General features: G+C 49.6%; 2 protein-coding genes across 5 annotated transcripts in view; both read right to left on the bottom strand.

Moving 5' to 3' along the window:
* The window catches only part of TMF1 (TATA element modulatory factor 1), a 40652-nt gene extending 36744 nt beyond the window's left edge, over positions 1-3908 (bottom strand). The window contains exon 1 of one of the 2 annotated variants that reach the window (XM_075938560.2): positions 3590-3908. In XM_075938560.2, coding sequence (XP_075794675.2) covers positions 3590-3878 — 289 coding nt within the window. In that variant the 5' untranslated portion in view covers positions 3879-3908. The remainder of the gene's footprint in view (positions 1-3589) is intronic. The other variant, XM_075938559.2, reaches the window with a different exon arrangement.
* Positions 3909-5452: 1544 nt separating this feature from the next.
* UBA3 (ubiquitin like modifier activating enzyme 3) overlaps positions 5453-21621 on the bottom strand; it is a 33593-nt gene continuing 17424 nt past the window's right edge. For all 3 annotated transcript variants that reach the window (XM_075938566.2, XM_075938567.2, XM_089781258.1), the window contains 10 exons: positions 15970-16125; positions 15726-15828; positions 12893-13006; positions 12561-12614; positions 10665-10701; positions 10508-10589; positions 8679-8779; positions 8482-8545; positions 8341-8395; positions 5453-6288 (listed from right to left, as the gene is read on the bottom strand). In XM_075938566.2, coding sequence (XP_075794681.1) covers positions 6203-6288; positions 8341-8395; positions 8482-8545; positions 8679-8779; positions 10508-10589; positions 10665-10701; positions 12561-12614; positions 12893-13006; positions 15726-15828; positions 15970-16125 — 852 coding nt within the window. In that variant the 3' untranslated portion in view covers positions 5453-6202. The remainder of the gene's footprint in view (positions 6289-8340; positions 8396-8481; positions 8546-8678; positions 8780-10507; positions 10590-10664; positions 10702-12560; positions 12615-12892; positions 13007-15725; positions 15829-15969; positions 16126-21621) is intronic.

Raw genomic sequence — 21621 nt, 5'->3', positions numbered from 1 at the left:
AGGCACCCTAGCAGCACCCCAGCTTCAGCCATGCTGGAGCAGCCCAGGGATTCTGGCCCAAGCTGTTCTGGGCCAGCAGGTGAAGCCCTGCAGCTCTGAGTTGGCCTGGGTGGCAGGAGGGTCTTAGCCCTGGCCTCCCTGCTGCAAACTGGCTGTCCCCTGGTCCCTAGTTAACCACTTAAAGAAGTTAAAGAATAATATTTTAATTGGTTTAACAGTTTAATTGGTTCACAGTTTTCATGGTTATTTACATCTCTACTGCACACCTCCAGAGGCTTACAACTGGTCCGGGACCTCTCTCCCCCCCCCGCCATGGCTCTGTATTTAGTGTATTAGAAGCTGGGCAGGCAGGCAGCCCAGCTCAGTTCCAGCTTTTAACAGGTCTGAGAGCTCAGACCCACCCTAGACAGGGGCTGTGCCAACCCTCGCTGCTGCCTCGGATACAGTGCCTGCCGACTCCACCCTGGGGACTATAGGATAGTCAACTAACTGATAAGAACACATGAGGTTACTCAACTATTCAATTAACTGATAGCTCACATCCCTACTGTACAGTTCAGATATCTAGCTGATGAGCACAGAAGCGCAGTAAACTTCCAATAATACAGCACCTTTAGGATCCGGGGGTGCCAGATTATCAGATATGCCAGACTATCAGAAGGGGGGGGGCTATGAGGGGTCTGGGGTGCAGTGGGTGGAGGGGATGTGCCCCTCGGCACTGTGGGACCAACCCGGCAGCACCCCTGCTGCTCTGCCCCGGGCATCCCCAAGTCAGCCGCTGCTGAGACTGACCAGCAGCTGACTCCGGAAGCCCAGGGCAGAGCACCCCAGCTGCTCTGCCCCAGGGCTTTCCGCTGGTCAGTTTCAGCAGCGGCTGAATTGGGGAAGCCAGGGGCAGAGCAGCTCCAATTGTCTGGCTGCCCAGAGCACTTCCGAGTTCCAGATGGTGCCGGACCACCAGGACCATTGGATGCCGGACCACTGGAGTTTTACCATATGTGGATATGTTACCACAGTGCAGTCAGGCAAGGCACTCCACCCATGTCTTCCTAATTCAGATACCAAGGTGACTTGCACAGCAGAGCAGGATAAGGAGAAATCGCTCTGTGCTACATGCCCAGTTGAGACACTCAGGTGAGAAACACATCAGGGCAGGGGACATGGGGACAGCAGGTTTACTCAAGGGTGCTCAGCGAGGGCACTCCATGCTACCTGCCCCATTCAGACACCCTGGTGAGGCACACAGCACAGCAGGGTTACCCCTGAGCACCCTGCACGTACCAGGCGGAACACTCTAGTGAGGGGCAGAGCAGAGTACAGGGACAGAGCAGTTACCCCAGAGCACCCCGGGTTAGCTGCCCTGGTCAGACACCCCAGTGAGAGGCAGAGTTACCAGGGGACAGTGGGGTTACCCCAGCTCACACACCCCAGTGAGGGGCACAGCAATGCCAAATACCAGGGGACAGCAGGATTACCTCAGGGCACCCTGCACTGCTTGCCCCAGTGAGGTACCCAGGTGAGGGGTACAGCAGAGCAGAATAGCACCCGCACTGGTCAGACACCGCGATGAGGGGCAGAGCAGAGTTACCAGGAAACAGAGGGGCCAGCCTAGCTCACACAGCCCGGCGCCGGCCGGGGGGGGGGGGGGGGGCTGCCCCAGAGTATGGCACAGCCCGGCGGGGGGGGGGGGGGGGGGCTGCCCCAGACTATGGCACAGCCCGGCGGGGGGGCCCCGGGGGGGGGGGGCTGCCCCAGACTATGGCGCAGCCCGGCGGGGGGGCCCGGGGGGGGGGGGCTGCCCCAGACTATGGCGCAGCCCGGCGGGGGGGCCCGGGGGGGGGGGGCTGCCCCAGACTATGGCGCAGCCCGGCGGGGGGGCCCGGGGGGGGGGCTGCCCCAGACTATGGCGCAGCCCGGCGGGGGGGCCCGGGGGGGGGGGGCTGCCCCAGACTATGGCGCAGCCCGGCGGGGGGGCCCGGGGGGGGGGGCTGCCCCAGACTATGGCGCAGCCCGGCAGGGGGGGAGGCTGCCCCAGACTATGGCACAGCCCGGCGGGGGGCCCCGGGGGGGGGGGGGGCTGCCCCAGACTATGGCGCAGCCCGGCGGGGGGTCCCGGGGGGGGGGGCTGCCCCAGACTATGGCGCAGCCCGGCGGGGGGGGGGCTGCCCCAGACTATGGCGCAGCCCGGCGGGGGGGGGCTGCCCCAGACTATGGCGCAGCCCGGCGGGGGGGGCTGCCCCAGACTATGGCGCAGCCCGGCGGGGGGTCCCGGGGGGGGGGCTGCCCCAGACTCTGGCGCAGCCCGGCGGGGGGTCCCGGGGGGGGGGGGGCTGCCCCAGACTCTGGCGCAGCCCGGCGGGGGGTCCCGGGGGGGGGGCCGCCCCAGACTCTGGCGCAGCCCGGCAGGGGGTCCCGGGGGGGGGGGCCGCCCCAGACTCTGGCGCAGCCCGGCGGGGGGTCGCGGGGGGGGGGGGGCCGCCCCAGACTCTGGCGCAGCCCGGCGGGGGGTCCCGGGGGGGGGGGGGCCGCCCCAGACTCTGGCGCAGCCCGGCGGGGGGTCCCGGAGGGGGGGGGCCGCCCCAGACTCTGGCGCAGCCCGGCGGGGGGTCCCGGAGGGGGGGGGCCGCCCCAGACTCTGGCGCAGCCCGGCGGGGGCCCGGAGGGGGGGGGCCGGGGCGGCCCGGCGGGGGGGGGGGGGCCGCCCCAGACTCTGGCGCAGCCCGGCGGGGGGGGGGGGGTCAGCCCGGGGGGGGGGCTGCCCCAGACTCTGGCGCAGCCCGGCAGGGGGTCCCGGGGGGGGCTGCCCCAGACTGTGGCGCAGCCCGGCAGGGGGTCCCGGGGGGGGGGGGGCTGCCCCAGACTCTGGCGCAGCCCCCCGGGGGGGGGGGCTGCCCCAGACTCTGGCGCAGCCCGGCGGGGGGTCCCGGGGGGGGGGCCGCCCCAGACTCTGGCGCAGCCCGGCGGGGGGTCCCGGGGGGGGCCGCCCCAGACTCTGGCGCAGCCCGGCGGGGGGGCCCGGGGGGGGGGGCCGCCCCAGACTCTGGCGCAGCCCGGCGGGGGGGCCCGGGGGGGGGGGCTGCCCCAGACTCTGGCGCAGCCCGGCGGGGGGGCCCGGGGGGGGGGCTGCCCCAGACTCTGGCGCAGCCCGGCGGGGGGGCCCGGGGGGGGGCTGCCCCAGACTCTGGCGCAGCCCGGCGGGGGGGTCCCGGGGGGGGGCTGCCCCAGACTCTGGCGCAGCCCGGCGGGGGGGCCGGGGGGGGGCTGCCCCAGACTATGGCGCAGCCCGGCGGGGGGGGGGGGCTGCCCCAGACTATGGCGCAGCCCGGCGGGAGGGTCCGGGGGGGGGCTGCCCCAGACTATGGCACAGCCCGGCGGGGGTCCCGGGGGGGGGGCTGCCCCAGACTCTGGCACAGCCCGGCGGGGAGCCCCGGGGGGGGGGCTGCCCCAGACTATGGCGCAGCCCGGCGGGGGGTCCCGGGGGGGGGCTGCCCCAGACTCTGGCGCAGCCCGGCGGGGGGGCCCGGACCCAGCAGGGTTACCTCAGGGCGCCCGCGCGGTCAGACCCGGGGGGGGGGGGGCGCCCACCTACCGTCGCCGTGGTCGGGGACGCCGGGCTCGGCCCAGCCCTCCTCGGCCTGGATGTCCAGGACCCTGTCGATGGATTTCTGGGCCTGCGACAGCGCCTGCTTGGCGAAGCTCGAGAGCTGGGAGGCGTTGAACCAGCTCATCCCCCCGCCCGGCCCCGGGGCTGCGCTGCCCGGCGGGGAACGCGCCGCGGGTCCCTCAGGGCGCGGCGGGGGCCGGCTCGCAGCCGCCAGGCGAGAACGACCCGCACGACCGCCTGCCCCGCCCCCAGCCGGAGGGAGGGCCCCGCGCATGCGCCCGCCGCCCCGCTCCACGTCGCAACCTCGCAAACAAACCCCCGCTCAGGCGGCGCTAGTCTGCAGGGGAGGGGCGGTGTCACGTGACTGCCATAGCTACAGCGCAGCCCTCACCCATAGTGGCTTCCCGCCGTCCGAGTCACTTCCGCCTCGGGGCCCCTCAGGTAGGCCGGAGGGCCCGCCTCCCTTCCGCCTGGCTATGCGTCATGGCGGACTGCGAGGTCGCAGCCTCGCTCTCGCAGCGGACCTTCCCATTCATGACTTTATCTCAGTTCCGCCTTGGCGCGCGGCCAGACCTCGCCCAGCGCGTGCAGGTACCGCCTCCCTCTCCCGCACGGACGTGGGGTCTTTGCTGTTCTGCCTGGGCGCGCGCGTTCCCCGTAAGCTGGGCGCTTGGGGCGGTCACCCAGGCGAGAGTCAGACGGGCCCGGACCGACGAGCAGAGCCCCCACAGCTGGCAGCGTGTGTGGCTGGGAGGGGTGCACTGCCACACATGCCTCCATGCACTTCTACTGCCCACGTGGATGGAAAAAATTAAAGGGAACGCTGCTGGTCACCCTCTCTTCCAGGACTCTGCCACCTCCAAGGACCATGCAGGCATGGGGTGGAAAGCAATGAGGCCATCACAATCCAACACTTCGTGTTTTTCTTTGAGCTCCATTCCTACAGACCAGATTACAGGCACCCTGAGGTTCATTTTGTTTTTAAAGGACATACTCCAAGCACAGGAACTTGCAGATGAAAAAGTCTCTTTACCTAAACCCAGTGTACATACAGGCACAAAAACAAAAAACATTTTTTTGGAACACAAATACTGGTTTTTGAATGCTTTGGAATTGGAAATACTACTCCACAGGGAACAGGAAAATTGAGACAGTCTGTTTGATTATTTTGCTTAGTAATAGAGGTGGGAAATCCAGCCTTTGCATAGCCACTACAAAAATAATAAAAATAGGAAAGTTGCACATTTTCCTTATTTAGATAGGTGCATCCATTTTAGAAAGTGCCAGTTTTAAGAATGACTTAAGTACTCTTTAAAGCAGTGGTTCCCAAACTTTTCGGCATTACGCCTCCACTCCCAAAAAATAGCAGCAAAACTTGGGGTGGGATTGACAGGTGTGTGTGGCTGGGTCACCTCACACCCCTCCTGGAAGTTCTTCACGCCCCCCCCCCCCCAGTTTGGGAACCCAAGCTTTAAAGTAATTTATTCAAAAGGCTGATGATAGAGTTCTCTCAATTACAACTTGTCAAAAGTGGTAAAGATTTATGATTTTTTTCATCAAGTTGCATATTTAAATATTTCAGCCAGCTTTAATTTTAATGTTTTAAATGGTACTAAATGCAGCTACTTTTTGCAAGACATATTTATGTTACAGTGTTTTGGTGTGTATGTCCTGCAAGTACATTCTACATATATATTTCTAAAAGCATGGATGAGAGAACAGGATTTAAAAGAAAAAGGAAAGTATCAAATAAAATGACAGATTTGACAAAGTGATACCTTATGATTTTGCCTCTTCTTTATGTGAATATTGTCCTGAATTCCCATTGACTCACTGCAGAACAAGATATCTTTATATATATTTTATTAATAAATACCTTGAGAGCATCAATGATAACCAAACGTAACTCACCGATCTTGAACATCAGTGGGCTTTTGACTGCACTTTTGTGCATAGTAGCCACTAGTCCACTGCACATATACACATGAAAAATACTTAATTTTCATTCACAGATGTTCATTTAGTTTAATTTCATTGTCTTGCCATATTTGTAAACCAAAGTGAAGTAACCCTCTGCAATACTTAATAACCATTTAGCAGGTCAATAAAAATGAATATTAAATAAAGGAGGAAACATACAATGCTTCTTTTACTCTACTGCCCACAGGTTTCAATATAAGACTCAACAAATGTACATGGGTTCTAAAATTTAATTTAAAATCATGGTTCTCCTTAAAGGATATTCTTCGGTAGAGGTGGGTGTTCAAATGCAAGCAGAGAACTCCTTTGACCACCATAAAATGTCCAAGTGTAGGAAGGAGTGTTGGCATTATTTTAACAGTAGCAACACATAAACCAAAAATAATTATCACTGTTTATCAAGTTCTGTACATTAATGTGTATTTATACAAATACTATCCACCAAATATTGGCATCTAAGGACAGTTCTAAAATAAGAGTGATTTGCCTGGGATAATCCAGCTTCCAGCAAGGCTAGTACTTAAAAGGGACATTTTAGGTTACTCAACATCCACAGAGCACAACATGTTTTACATGGTGTGCAGAATTTTCTTACTGTTATGTGCAGATTATTTGGACTTAAGTAAAATGAAGCTTGAACAGCATAGTTTGTGGTGTAGTTATATCAGCAACTGCAAGTTCCTGACCATCAACGAGCCCCAACTCTGAAACAAAAAATAAAAAAAGTTGTGCGCAATAAATCTGCGCTTAAAAAAACAAACCACCACTGCATCCCTCCCTCCCCCCCCCCCCCGCAGAATGACTTAATTCTAGGAAGCCTTAAACAAAATGAGCAGAATTCAGTTATATGTAATACATTAGTAGTAATAACCTCAGGCTTAATTCAGCAAGATGGCTAGCAGAAGATACTTGTCAAGAACAAAAAAGCATCTTTTGAGGACTCCAATATTTTTTTTCTAATGACATCTGCCCAAATAATTAATACTAAAGGAGTTAGTCCTCATTCCCAAAATAATTATAATGACAAGGTTGATTGTATGAAAATGGGTTAATCATATTTTACTGCCTGAATTAGTGAGTGAGGATGTGGGTTATTATCCTCTTATAGGTTTAAAGTAAAAGTGTTGGTGAAATAGAAGAGAATACCAAAATGCAAAGCAAAAACACAAAGAGTGGAGTGGATGTAAGAAGAGGGGTAACTGAAATTATCTACGCCCTCTGTCTTCTGCAAGTCAATTTTACTTTCCATGGAAAAAGACAGCTTACTACACTGAAAATTCTGGGCTGTGTTAGGTAATTCTCTACAATCCCTCTGTGACGTAGTGGGGGTACCTGGCTGGTTTCTATGCTGCTGGCTCTGGGGTAACCCCCACTGGCTGCAGTGGGTACCACGACCCAGCAAAACAGGATGAGTCACTATGCAAACCCGTATGGCCAGACACCCCCATGGAGAGGAACAAAGGAAGGTGGAATGCTGCCCTGGCTGGGGGGCAGGGCTGGAAGAGGGTGAGTTAGTTGCTGGCTGGAAGCATGGAGGAGACAGCCTAGGGAAAGGGGCTGGAGTTTAGGGGCCCAGTCTCCCCCATCTCAAGGGGGCCTGAGGCAGCCTAGCCCAGCTCTGTGAACAGACTACATCTGTGCTGTGCTGTAACCTGGAGAGGCAATAAACTTCCTCTATTCCACCGGCTGGTGCAGTCTGTTTGTGCCATTTCGGGGTGCAGGAGACGGGGCACCCCCAAAGCGCTGTCACACCCTCCTTCTCAAAAATCCCAATTTAGCCATGGGGAAAAGAATAGAGAACAATAATCCCAGATTTAAAAAAAATCAAATCCATTAAGTTTTTTGACAATCCAGCAGTCTGTACATTTGCACATCTTAAAATTACTTTATCAGGTACAAACCTAGCTCTCTAAAACTAGTCACATACTAGTATTTCATTATATGTAATTTTCAAGATTTGTTGTGTAAAAGAGCTCCTATTGTTGCAGTATGTGCACTAAATTCTACAGAAGCATTAAACAATACAGTAATTCCTCATTTATCACTAAAGATATGTTTCAGAAAACGATCGTGTTAAGTGAAAATGTGTTATGTGGATTCAATTTTCCCATTGAAAATAATGGAAAAGGTGGGGGTTGCGTTTCAAGCGGTGGTGTCTGTTGGGACCAAGATATAAGGTTGGGGGAGAAAGGGGACTGGGTTACAGCAGGAAAGGGAGGTGTTTGGCTCTGGGGAAGAAAAGGGGAGGAGAAGGGAGGGGGATTGGGTTGGAAGTATGCCCCTGTGACGGGTCTGCCAGGACCCGCACTGCATCTGGCGGGGGGGGAGGGGTTGCCAGGGAACGGCACGGCAAGCGGCGAACTCTCCGCCGCTTTGCAGGGAGGCAGGGAAAGCCCCGTGCAGCCGCCGGCAATGGGCCAGCCTGCAAACGGGGGCGGAAGAGAGGGGGCAAAATGTCCAGCGAGGGGGAGTCAGTGGGGAACGGCGCGGCGAGCAGCGAACCCTCCGCCACTTTGCAGGGAGTCAGGGGATGCTCCACACAGCCGCCGGCAACGGGCCAGTTGGGGAAGTTGTGTTATTCCGGGGACAGTCGTGGAATTCAAAAAACATTCCCTAAAAAAATCACGCTATCGCAAAAATGTGTTAAGTGGGCACGTGTTAAATGAGGAATTATTGTACAGCAATCGAATTGTGAATCATATCTCTGATTAATGTGTGTGTCTTGATCTTCTGCATATAACTGAATTAGATAATACCTTTCAGTGTCTTAGAAAGATTTGGCCTTGTTCGTTCTTCAATTGAAGCGACTGTCTGCAAAATAAATTTTTTTTTTAATTAAACCAAACAAAACTTAAAATGAAAATAAGTTTAAGCAAAAGTAAGCAGGTACTGCTCACCTGTAAATAGAGTGTTTTATTCCCCCCATACACAGTTGCTGTGATTGCTGGAGATTTCATTTGTCTGTATGAAACATACAACAATAAAACATGAGAGCTATCAGGATAAAACGCAGCTTGAAAAAAATATTTAACATGCTGCAAAACTTCAAATTTCTAAAAACGAATCCAAGAAATCAGAATAGTTGCAGACTTACAATGAAGCATTATTTGTCAAATAATCCAAAACCTCCTGCAGTTTAGCTGATGGAGGGAACTCTATATTTTGAGGGAGTTGGCTGCAGGCTGAACAATTCTCCTATAGGAGGGAAAAACAAAACAAAAACAACAACAAACAACAAACACACACACAGAGTTACTAAGATTATACAGGTTGAACCTCCCTTAACTGGGACTCCCTGTACTGGCAATATCCATGGGCTGGCATGACCATGGATATTCCTGGACCAGAGCCCAAGAACAGGGAGATCTGACGGCAGGGCGGGGAGCTCTAGCCCCAGCAGCCGGTGAGCTGCAACCCCAGCAGCTGCCGTGGAGCTCCAGCCCCCCGGCCGTGGAGCCAAGCGGCTGCAGAGCTCTGGTCATGCCACTCCAGCCCTAGCAACAATGGGGCCAGCAGCAGCTAGAAATCCCTGCAGCTGGGGCAGCAGCGGGGCCAGGGTGCCCTAGTCTGGTGGCAGCAGGGCAGCATGGGCCATGAAGAGAGGGATCTCTTCTGGTCCAGCAAATCCACCGGTTTGGGACCAGTTAGGTCTGAAGGGTGCTGGACAAGGGAGGTCCAACCTGTACCGATACACTTGTATCAGGACCAGTAATGATTCAAATTGCAGATCTTTGCTATTACAAGTATTGAAACATTTATAAACACATGGATCTAGCAAAATTAATATGTCTCTGAAGATTAAATACCCAATCCAGTGCTCTGTGAAATCAATGGGAGCCTTTCCATCAACTTCAGTGGGCTCTGAATCAGCTTGATAGTCACTAATATATAGCAGTATCCAAACGTACAGTCAATCTGTATTTTGTTTGGTTTAGAGTTAATCCTGTATGTTACTGAATTAACTATGTCCAAACCTCTTTGTGCCAACAGTTGCTGTTGTGCCCTTAAGGCTATATACTTTGTTCTGGGAATTATGATTCTTGATGTCAGAGGGTTAATATTTTCTCAATCCTGTTTTCTAGGCTCAGATATTGTTCTCCTCCAGCTATATTAGCCAAAGTAATTGCCAGAGCTAGAGATTTAAATCACCTGGCTCACCTTTCTAGACAGGGGTTGCTGCTTTAAACACTGGATACAGCAACAAGGCCTACACCAATAGCTGGTGGGAAATCCTTCCTGCACCTGGAACTTGTTCCCCAGCCACTGAGAAATTTGGGCCCCAACAGATATGAATATTTCTTAAATAAAGCACCAGTATTTTGTATTTACTTTATTATAGTTAATGATAATTTGATAGAGTAGGCCTACAATCCACCTATCAAATGCTTCTCTTTCTAATGGTTAATTGTTGCCCAACTGCTTGGCCTTAGCAGAGTAATGCTGCTGAGCCCTAGAGGACAGATGGAAAAATTTCTTCACACAGTAACATGTCAGTGCCCACATGTGTCTAGTACACTTGCCATGCCCCAGATAACTGATGTACCCCCAGATCCATCAACAACTGACCTTAATTTACTCTCCTTTAAAGCTGAACAGTTTCGTTGTTCTCTATGAATCTACAAGGTTCCCACAAAGCTTCGGCAGCAGCACAGCCCCCCAGCTGCGTTACCCCACAGCCTAAAGGGAACCTTGCACATCACTGCCTATTAGGCCAACCCTCTCCCACAGAATATCTGTACAGTTATCAGTCATACTGTTACTTCTGTTTGTAAATACCTGGGAGATATTTAGATACTGTGGTGGGAAACAGAGATTGCATTTTAAGTCCAGCAAATAAGTAAATAGCTACTATTGCAACAGATTCTATAATAATTCAGGAAAGAACCCAGCTAGCCCAAGAGGCTTTTCTGTAGTAGTACTAACCTTTCTTTCAGCTTCAAATGTATATGTGTATAATCCGTCTACATCATTGAACACCAAGTAGTTATTCAGAGGAATGTATGCACTGCAATGAGAAATGGGTTAGTGTTTATACAAATAAGTTTGTTGAAAATATTTATATTAAAAAACAACAAATTACCTTGTGGCTATTTTAAAAACTTCAGTGGCACATACAGCTGGAAAAGGAAAAAAACAATTGCTTTGTTCTTAATCTTAAAATATATACACAAACAATCAAAACACCTACAGACTGAAAGGTTCCTCTGACTCTTAGCTGGTATGACTATCCACCAGTGGTCACCAACCAGTAGATCTTGGAGCCTCTGACAGGTGATTCCTGACTGGTTTGGCCAAGAGGCTATCAAGTGCGGGCACTTGAGCAGCGGTAGGGGGAGGGGCAGCTGATCTCCTGCCCTTTGCTTTGGAGCTGACCCCGCCCTGGGAACCTCCTGCTTTCTGTGCAAGGCACAGGAGGGAGAGGAGGGCCGCTGATGTCAAGGTGCCCCCTCTCCCACTCTGTATCATTATCTCCAAAGAGCAGAAGGGGGGCACAAGAGGACTTGGGATGGAGTCTGCTGGCTGCTTTTTGGAAGTGGTGCAGGGCCAGGACATGGGCAACCCTGTCTTAGTCTCACTGCACCACCACCCACGAGCCACCTGAGGTAAGCAGTGCCCAGCTGGAGCCCACATCCCAAACCTCTACCCTAGTCATGAACCTCCTCCTGCACCCCAAGCACCCCTGCATCCAAACACCCTCCCAGACCCTGCATCTAGAACCCCTTCCTGCACCCCAACTGCCTGCCCCAAGCTCCTCTCACACTCCAAATCCCTTAACCCAAGACCAGAGCCTGCACCCCAACCCTCTGCCCCAGCCTAGTGAAAGTGCATGAGGATAGGAGAGGGAGGGAGGACCGAGCTAGCAGGAGCGGAGCCCCGGAGAAGGGGCACAAAGGAGGGTCTTTGTGTACGAGATGCATCTTGGATTGCACTTAAATTCAAAAAGTGATCTCATGCTTAAAAAAAGTTGGAAATCACTGCTATACACTAAGATGTGGTGGACTTGGCACTCATCTGAGACAGTCTTGGACAATGTTCCTTCTAACTTTTCTCATGCATATATGTAGAATGAATTTGGTTGTGTGAACCAATATGGACAGGATGTGTGATGCACCATGTCAGCATTTGTGCACGTAACAAAAGTCATGTGGTGGGGCTGAGGGATTTGGAGTGTGGGAGGGGACTCGTGACTGGGGGGCAGAGAAGTGAGGGATCTGAGGGTGCAGGCTCTGGGGAGGGGACAGTTTGCAGGAAGGGGCTCAGGACTGGCGCAGAGGGCTCCGGCTAGAGGTGCAGGCTCTGAGGTGGGGCCAAAGATGAGAGGTTTGGGATGTAGGCTGCTCTGGAGCTGCATCAGGGAAAGCATCTCTTTCTGCTCATGGCAGGTCCAGGGCTGGGGCCAAGGTGGTGGGGAGAGCCTCTCTCCCTGCCTATCTGCAATGTGTGGCAGCTCCAGGGCTGGGGTCAGAAAAGAGCTTTTCTCCCTAGCTCTCCCCACCTGGAGCAGCTCCAAGGTTGGGGCCAGGGAAGAAATGCCTCTCCCTGCCTATGGCAGCTCTGGGGCTGGGGAGGAGGCGTCTCTCCCCAATGCAGACATAGGTGCCTGTGCAGCCCTTGATAAGCTGCTGTTTGGAGGGCACTTAGGTCTTGCAGATCTACATTATACTTTTTATCTCTACATTTTTGAGGTGGCAGTGCATTCTCCAACTTTTTCTTACTCTCAATCATAGAAAGTGCTGAGAATTATGCAAGACGATGTGCAGCTGTCACACAGAGAAAATGGGAAAATAAAAGAAAAAGTTAGCGAACTAGAAAAACCCTAAATTACCCACTCTCACCCTCCAGTCCTTAACAGCTGCCTCACGGGAAAAAAAACCTCACTACCCCCAATGGTCAGGCAAAATGAGGGAAACTTGTACTCCGATGTCTGGGAACTTTCTAATAAAAGCCAAAACTTTTCATTTCATCATTACTGTACCTGCAATGACTGCATTTGTAGAAGCTACAGCTGGAATGATCCGCTTAACAACCCCTGAAGAGATGAAACAAAGCATTAAAACTTTTCCAAAGTAGCTTTCCCATACAGAGTACTGTTCCACAAATGTTGTGGTTGCTTTGATTGCAGTACAGTATACCCTTTGTCACTTTACACACTTTCCTATACTGCACATTTCTATAGCACCCATCACTGTAGTATCTAAAATGCTGTTGAAATATCTATGCATTTCCTTGGAATTGATTGCTGCAATTTGCAAGAGGTTACTGTCCACACACACTTACAGAAATGCCAACTACTGCACTTACTCTTACCTTGAGTAAGTCTGTATGTAACACCCTTGATATTGAATTGTGATGCTCTTGCTAAAGATTGTTGGTAAATCCATTGTATATGATCAGGGTCATCTCCATCCAAAGGAACACTCTCTACGGGAAAATAAAGAATGTACAGATAAATTAAATTCATAATAGCTCTTCATCAACATCTACTTTTTTTTCTACAAATTTTAGATGGGGCTTGGTCCTACTATCAGTAAAGGGGACTAGACTTGATGACCTTTTGAAGTTCCTTCCAGTTCTATGATTCTAAATTTATTTTAATCCACTAGTCTTGGTGAAAATTAGCACGTGTTTTCAGAAGCATTGTTGGCTAACCAATGTAGTTATTAAAACTGATTTCCATGCATTTTGCAAGCCCTGATGTATAGTTTATAAAATCTGCAAGTTCATGACATGGATGGTCATGATGGGGTGTACACAGGAGCCACGGGCAGATAACTACATTGTGGATTTGAGGAGGAACAGAACAGGCCAAGCCAATGTTCACTCTGCTTAACCACGCATTTTCCACACTCCCCAATATGGATTGTACCTGCCTTAACTGGGACTCCCTGGTCCAGCAAGATCCGTGGTTCGGCACTGACCACGGATGTTCCTGGACCACAAAGCCCAGGAACAGGGAGGTTTGGCGGCAGGGCACAAGCACCATAGGGGGCACTGGTGACTCAGCGGGGAGTGTGTGCGCGCGCGCGCACCCGCCAGGGAGAACAGGTCGGGGGGGAGGGAGTTCTGATCCTAGCAGCAGCTCTGATTCCTCCCTCTGGACCATCTGGCATTGGCCACTGTCAGCAGACAGGATACTGGGCTAGATGGATCTTTGGTCTGACCCGGTCTGGCTGTTCTTATGTGGAGCTCCAGCCCCTGTAGCAGTCAGGGAGCTCTGGCCACAGAGCTTCAGCCCCAGCCATGCAGCTCTGACCTTAGCCGTGGAGCCAGGCGGCTGCAGAGCTCTGGCCACAGCTGCAGAGCCAGGCGGCTGTGGAGCTCTGCTCCGGCTGCAAAGCTCCAGCTATGGTGCTCTGGCAGCAGCGGTGCTGGTGGCATCTAGAGATCCCCGAGGGGCTGGGGAAGCAACGCGGGGCAGGTTGGCACCCTAACCCAGTGACAATCCAGGTCAGGAGTAGGGATGTTAAATTGCATTTAATTGACTAATCAACTAGTTGATGAATTTCCATCGACTAGTCGATAAGTGAGGGAAACTGTGAAGCCACAGTGGGGTTAGCTTCCAGCCCCGGGAGCTAACCCCACTGCTGCTCTGCCTTTTAAATATATTAAGAGCCCAATGGCTCTTAATACATTTATAAAGCAGAAGCGCAGCGGGGGGCCAGGCACTAGCCAGGACAGCTGATTCTCGGCTCACGCCTTGTTCCCCTTGCTGCACCCCTGCCTGCTCTTAATACATTTAAAAGGCTGAAGCGCAGCGGGGGGGACCTGGGCGCAAGCCAGAAATCAGCTGATTCCATCCTTGCCCAGTCCCCCTCTATGCCTCTGTCTCCCCTACCGTTCTGTAGAGATGGTGTTGGGGGGAACCGGCTTTTAAGCCGGTCTCCTCCAAACACCAACTCCTGCTCCCCCCACTTGCTGCCTCTTTCTGACAGAGGCAGCAAGAGTGCGGGAAAGCGACTTGTCAAGTTACTAGTTGACTATCCGATAAGCACATGCTTATCAGATAGTCAACTAGTTGCTTACATCCCCAGTCAGGAGAGGAGGGACCTTCCCTGGTCCAGCAAATCCCTCGTTCGGGACCACCTAAGTCCTGAGGGTGCTGGACCAATGAGGTCCAACCTGTATTATTTTATATGTAACTAACTTTAAATGTAGTTTTGTTGAAAACCCTTACACATTCTCAAGAGTGGAAACCATATAATATTTTTAAGAGCAACACTAAGATTAGAAGACTAAATAGTAGAGCTACTTTTTTCTTATATGGACATTACAAGATATGCATCTCTCTTCAAACCTTCAGAAAGTCTCAATATCTCCCCCCCCCCCCCCCAGCCCCCAAAGGACACCAATATCAGCAATAAATCAAATATAGCAGAAAAGTTACTGGTACACACAAGGGAAACAAAAATGTCAACAAAATATTTAAGCGTTCAAGGGTTGATTAAGAATGGCCAAAAAAAGCCAGTTTTAAAAATTATGAGACACTTTGGCAATGATATAGTATTAAAGTCATAAAAAGAATCTAAATAACCATTCATTAGTCAGTGAACCTCTGTAACGGACTAAGTTTACTTTTACTGTAATAAGCAATGAAACCATTACAAGCTACTCTAACATGAATATTCAGTACTGTTATCAATTCACCATAATAAAAGAGCATTTCCCAATGGAACCATTCACGTGACAAATTCAGTCCAAAATTATACAGCTCTGTATTTCTACATTATTAATAGAAAATAATGACACTGTGCTAACAATTATGACTGTTCTTTTTTCTGCTGATGGCAGCTGTGGATTAGTGAAAAGGAGAACAATGTGTAATCTAACATGACTACCATCTGAGACTATAAACGTATAATGAACAAATGATCAACTGTTTATTCAACACAGTCTACTTTTCTTTCTTATGCAGTTGTAAAATCTGTGCTTCAGGCTGAAAACTAACAGGTAGAATTTTAATCCAAGAGTGAAATTTATCTTACCAACCACCACTGACCAAAGTGCTAAATTAAAATCAACTGTTTGCTGGATCAAAGTATGCTTTTGCTCCTTTTACTTTGGAACAAGTACTTTGATTACTTAAAAATCACTGTAGTTCACTGATTTAAGAAATAAAATAAAATGTGGTGGGTCTGATTACCTCCAAAAGGATGTTCCTTGGGCCACTGTAATATCCTGACATATTCAATACAATGTTCTGGCAGCCTTGGCATGGATGCAATAGTACACATGGGAAAATTGATCTGATAAGGAAAGATCATACATTATTAAATATATCTTTTCTGAGAGAGGAGAGGAAGGAGAAGGGATAAGTGGAAAAAATGGAACGCGCCGGGGGGGGGGGGGGGGGGCGGGGGGGGGGAGGAATCAATGCTTTTAGTTACCTGAGGTGGATAAAGTTCTAGTGTGCATTCAATACAAGCTGTCATTCCAGGAATAATCACACGAGCATTTCCTTTAAAACCTTCTGTCCCTCCATCTATCAAAGGAATGATGGAACTTGGATCTAACATGCCATCTTCATAGTTTAAAAATGACATCTGTTAAAATTACAAGTTTACACAAGTTGCATAAAATATTACGCCAGATCTGAAAAATTCCTTAGAGTTCATCTAGTACTTGAAGATATAACACAACATGCTAAGAAATATTCAATATTGTATTTATAGTAATCTTTACATCGTCTCAGTTTCCTGTTTGTCATTATATACTCAAGACTTAAAACTCAAATTAATTTATGATGGAATGTTGCTTCTATACTCTGGTAAAATAGTAGAAATTAAAAAAAGAAAAGACAGATGCATCCACAAATGCATAAATTGTCCCATAAATTGTTTTATGCCTAAATACTCAGCACTTTACATCTGCAATACAAATATTAGCCAGCCACCCTCCCAAAATATCCATGGAGTTAGGTACATAACTTATCACCCAATCATACAGATGAGGAAACAGACATAGAAATCTTATATATGGCAGATGACTCAGCCATTTGAAGATTAAGCACAGCAGCAAACATTTGTTTGAGAGAGTTTAGTGTTCACAATTCCATCTGATTTGATTAAGCAGGTGTGGTATGCACACACACTGAATTTCCTCCAACTGTTACTGTCAAGATACACAGAATCACAGGCCTTTTTAAGCAAGTGATATTTATTAAAGAAAATGGCTACAACTACGCACAAAAACAGGCTTTCATATACAATAGTTTCAGTTTTATCTTCTTCTCTATAAGGGCCCACACTCTGCTTAGAAGCCTGTATTTCAGAGACATCTAGAAGAATAGTACTATGTCCAGTATCTATTCAAGGACCCTGCTGAAGCTCTAAAATACATGTAAGGATCACATGTGTAACCTAGGTATCCTCCTAGATGGCACTGACATTTTGTGGAGTGTAGTTTTAATTACATTATCCTGACATTTGAGCAAGAATCCTTGGCGCTACATTCAAGCCTTATGCATGTGGATGACATCTTCTACTGACCAGGAAATATTTTTTGACCATGACATTTCCAATGTCTTGTGAAACAGGGTTGCGTGCAAGAAACCAGCGATAAAGAACAGTGATTGGAACACTTCTAATGAAGACTTGTGTACATGTTCCTCTCTTACAGGAACTCATACCAACACACAAGTTCCAATCCATTCAAAAAGAAATCCACTTTCCACACGAAAACTGACAACTGAAGGCCACCATTGCTCACTGGGAGGGTTTTGAAAGGTCCACAAAAGGGGGGCTTCGTGCTGCAGGTGCATAACACAGCAGATACATTTTACAGGGAAATCGGATCAACATTTTAAATATCTCCCAAATTAGATTTCTTGAGAATGCGTTCACTAAGTGCATTAGAGTGATAGACGGCACCATGCTGTGCCTACTCCTGCAACATGAGGATACTGACTGAAGAAGCTACTGACCCTACTGTAACACAAGCCCCCGTGGATTACACCTGCATACTGCTCAGCGTTAGGCTGGCCTGAAAAGTACACAACTGAGCTAATGTTCAAGAATTCCCGCCTTCTCTGGAAAGTACAGAAATGCAGTCTTTTTGCCCTACACCAGTGGTCTCCAAGCTTTTTACACCCAAGATCACTTTTTAAGTCTCAGAACAGGTGAAGATCTACCGCTCCGCCCCTTCCTTGAAGCCCCGTCCTCTTTATTCTCCTGTCCGTCACTTGCTATCCCCAACCCTTATACACTCTGCTAAACAGTTTATTTTTAAATTATGCAATATATAAAATTAAAATCACATGTTTATAGTTATGAAATAAATGGTCTGTTTTTAATTCATGCTATTTAAATGTCAAATGAAGCATTTACAATTATACATTTTGTTCTCTGCTATTTTGTAAATCTAAAATCAAGTATTGATAATTATGTATTTTTTCTTCCAATAACAGTCTCAGTGTGACACCTGTGACTGAACAGTATCTGCCAGTGTCCTGAAGTCTGGGTTGTAGTCTGAGATTGCTAGTCGTATACAGTCCATCAGATGGGCATCTGTGATCCTGCGCTCAGCCTGGGAAGCTTGCTCCAGCACAGCTGGAGCTAGATGCAGCCTCCCTGGGCTGAGCGCAGGGCAGCCGGGCTGGACGGAAGAGAAGCGGCTGCCCGGCTGCCCTGCACATGGGCAGGTGCAGAGGAGAAGCCGCCAATCAGCTGGAGCGCAGGGCAGCATCTTTCAGCTGAAAGCCACAGTCAGCTTGCTGGGGTGTTTCAGCCCTCCCGACCTCCCAGCTCCCACCTCCCGACCTCCCACCTCCCGACTCCTCAAATGAGGAAATCTAATGTAAATGTACTGCGCAGGCGTGCAGTTCAGAGAGGGCTCAAGAGCTACTCTGAGAGCCCCTGAGATCTACCAGTAGATCGCGATCTACTGGTTGGTGACCACGGCCCTACACCATAGACAATAATTGTGTCTGCCTCAATTGCAATTCAGGGAGAAAGCATGGCTATTTGCAAATGAATTGTAGCTCTGCAGTTTCTCTTTTAAGTCTGTTTTTGAAGTTGCAAGATGGCTACTTTTAAATCTGCTATCATGTGTCCAGGGAGACTGAAGTGTTCTCCTACAGGTTTTTGTATGTTATCATTCCTGATCTCTGATTTGCGTCTGTTCATTCTTTTACGTAGTGGTTGTCCAGTTTGGCCAACGTATAATGCAGAGGGGCATTGCTGACACATGATGGCATATATTACATTGGTAGATGTGCAGGTGAATGAGCCCGTGATGGATGGTGTGGCTGATGTGGTTAGGTCCTGTGATGGTATGGCTGGTGTAGATATGCGGACACATCTACCTGCACATCTACCAATGTAATATATGCCATCATGTGCCAGCAATACCGTTCTGCAGAGCTACAATTCATTTGCAAATCCGACACTATCAATTTAGGATTGAACAAAGACTGTGAATGGCTAGCCAACTACAAAAACAGTTTCTCCTCTCTTGCTGTTCCACACCTCCATATCAGCTGCTGTAAGTGGGACATCCTCACTGACTGAATTGACCTCGTTATCTCTGGCCTTCCTTGTGATTGGTACTTGTTCTTTTCACGTGCCTGCATATTTATACCTGCCTGTGGAATTTCCATTACATGCATCTGACGAAGTGGGTCTTTGCCTACCAAAGCTTATGCTCTGATAAATCTGTTCGTCTATAAGGTGACACAGGACTTCTCTTTGTTTTTGCAGATTGAGACTAATACAGCTACCCCTCTGATACTGCTAGAGGGGTATCTGCTGGAACAAGCCTGGTGTTAGAGTCAGACTGAGAAAGTCAGGCTTTCATTCTTAAAAAAAACCTCTCACCCTACTCCCCATTATCTGCTGCATTGCCATGGCATGTTGCTCTATTTCCAGACAGCATATTTCCTTCTCATGTTTGCAGTCTGATCCTTCATTGTCAGATTTTCATGTTCTAAGTTGTTCTCAATAAATGGTTTCATTCGTCAAGCTCAATTTTTCTGTCATCTCCTTTTCTCTGGCTGCAATCAGGCTCCCTCTGGAACTCAGTTGATTACCAGTGCTGAGACTAAGGATGTTAAAATGCAGTTAACTGACTAGTCGACAGAATTTCCTTCAACTAGTTGATAGGCACTTCTGCATTCCTCCTTCGAAATGTACAAGAGCCCGCGCTAGGGCTCTTGTACATTTCAGAGGAGGAATGCGGAACTCCGAGTACAGCCCGGGGCCAGCAGGAAGTCCCGCTGACTCTGGGCTGCATGCAGGTGCCTTCTTTGAAATGCACAAGAGTCCCCAGCGGGGGCTCTTGTGCATTTCAAAGCCATGGAGCCCAGGATCAGCAGCTCCCTGCAATACCCCTTTGAATCGCTCAGATGCATGGTTCAAAGGGACAGCTGCAGGGAGCCCGGGATCAACTGAGGAGTCCCCAGCTGACCTTGGGCTCCTAGCAGCATGCAGCGTAGTATGGAGCCCACTGATCCTGGGCTCCATGGCTTTTGAAATGCACAAGAGCCCCCACTGGGTACCCTTGTGCATTTCAAATTTCAAAGAAGGCACCTGCGTGCAGCCCGGAGTCAGCGGGACTTCCTCCTGGTTCTGGGCTGTACATCGAGTTCTGCATTCCTCTGTTGAAATGTAGAAGAGCCCCCACTCTGAATGTACATTTCAAAGGAGGAATGCAGACATGCCTATAGACTAGTCAAAACACTATCCAATAAGCAAATGCTTATCAGATAGTTGACTAGTCTTTAACATCCTTAGCTGAGACCCTGGTTTAGAGAAGGGTAATGAAAGACTAGTTTGCTAACAACCTCACTGCTGAACTACAGGAGGGAACAATGAAGCATTTCACTACTCTAACACCCAGCGACTGGAGAAAGACTGTAGCTTAGAGAAACTATTATCAGCAATAGTTATATGATCTGGTCCTATTGCACAAAGATTCAATTCATCCACTCTACTGGCTACAAAGTACAGTAAGTGGATTTGGTTTTAATACCATCAAGAGGTATTTTACATTTTAGTATTTATTCATGGTATTTTGGTGCTTTTACAAGGGACACATACTTAATGGGAAGTACAGGGTCACTGGAACTTCTATGGACAAATTGCCTACATAAATGTGGAGTAGTTGTTGTCATGCTGTTCTCAGGATATTAGAGTCAAGGAAGGGGAGGTAATATCTTGTATTAGAGCAAATAAGATATTACCTCAACCCCTGGTTTTCTGCCTGCAGAAATAGGGTTCTGGCAAAGGCAGGATCTGGCTATAAGAATAATGGTGGGATGATGGGCGAGTGAAGGCCAGCATGTGCGGGCACGGGGGGGGGGGAGAGAGGGGAGGAGGAAGGGAAGAAAAATCATCAGTCTTTGGCCAATTGCCAAATAGCACTCATCGGAGGGGCTCAATACTCTGCTCACTTGCGCCCCACGGTTATAAAGAGAGAAGACTTCCAGCCTTAATGACTGCAGCATCCAGCTGCATAACAGTGATGAATCACTAATATCTACAGCTCATTTCTCTCAACTTAAGCACAAATATATAAACACTACACTTGACCTTGAGAATCTTCTCCTTCCATTCCAGTACTGTGAGCCGGGGGCTGTAACAGCAGATCCATAAAGTCCAGGTTCATGACCTGACAACCCAATTTCTGCTTATCAATTCACTTCTCCTGGCCCACCAGGGTGCCTCGGCTGGCCAACACCATAGGAGGCTCAGTGAATGCCTTGGGCACATGACCATGTTTTAAACATGTCATACACAGGGAAAAATTTGCCTTCCTTCCACAAAGATTCATGTGTTGTTCTGTACTCAAATGAACTGCACCATCACACATTTAATGTTATCCCAGTACTGCTGACATTATGTCCATTCCAAGCTTGACTAGATGCTAGGGATGTTAGCATGTAGCTGTTTGCACGATTAACCGATAAGCCTGGGTGTATTGGTTAATCCTAATGACTACACGTACATGTTTCGTTATAGCAGGCGAACACAGAACATTATAGGTATACAACTTCACACAAGACTGCTATGGTATGCACTGAGCATGGGAAACAAATGCAAAGG

Source organism: Pelodiscus sinensis, chromosome 11, assembly GCF_052426305.1.
Source record: "Pelodiscus sinensis isolate ZL-2025 chromosome 11, ASM5242630v1, whole genome shotgun sequence".
Lineage (NCBI taxonomy): Eukaryota > Metazoa > Chordata > Testudines > Trionychidae > Pelodiscus > Pelodiscus sinensis.
The sequence above is the reverse complement of the archived record's forward strand: the minus strand, read 5'-3'. Positions and strand labels throughout refer to the sequence as shown.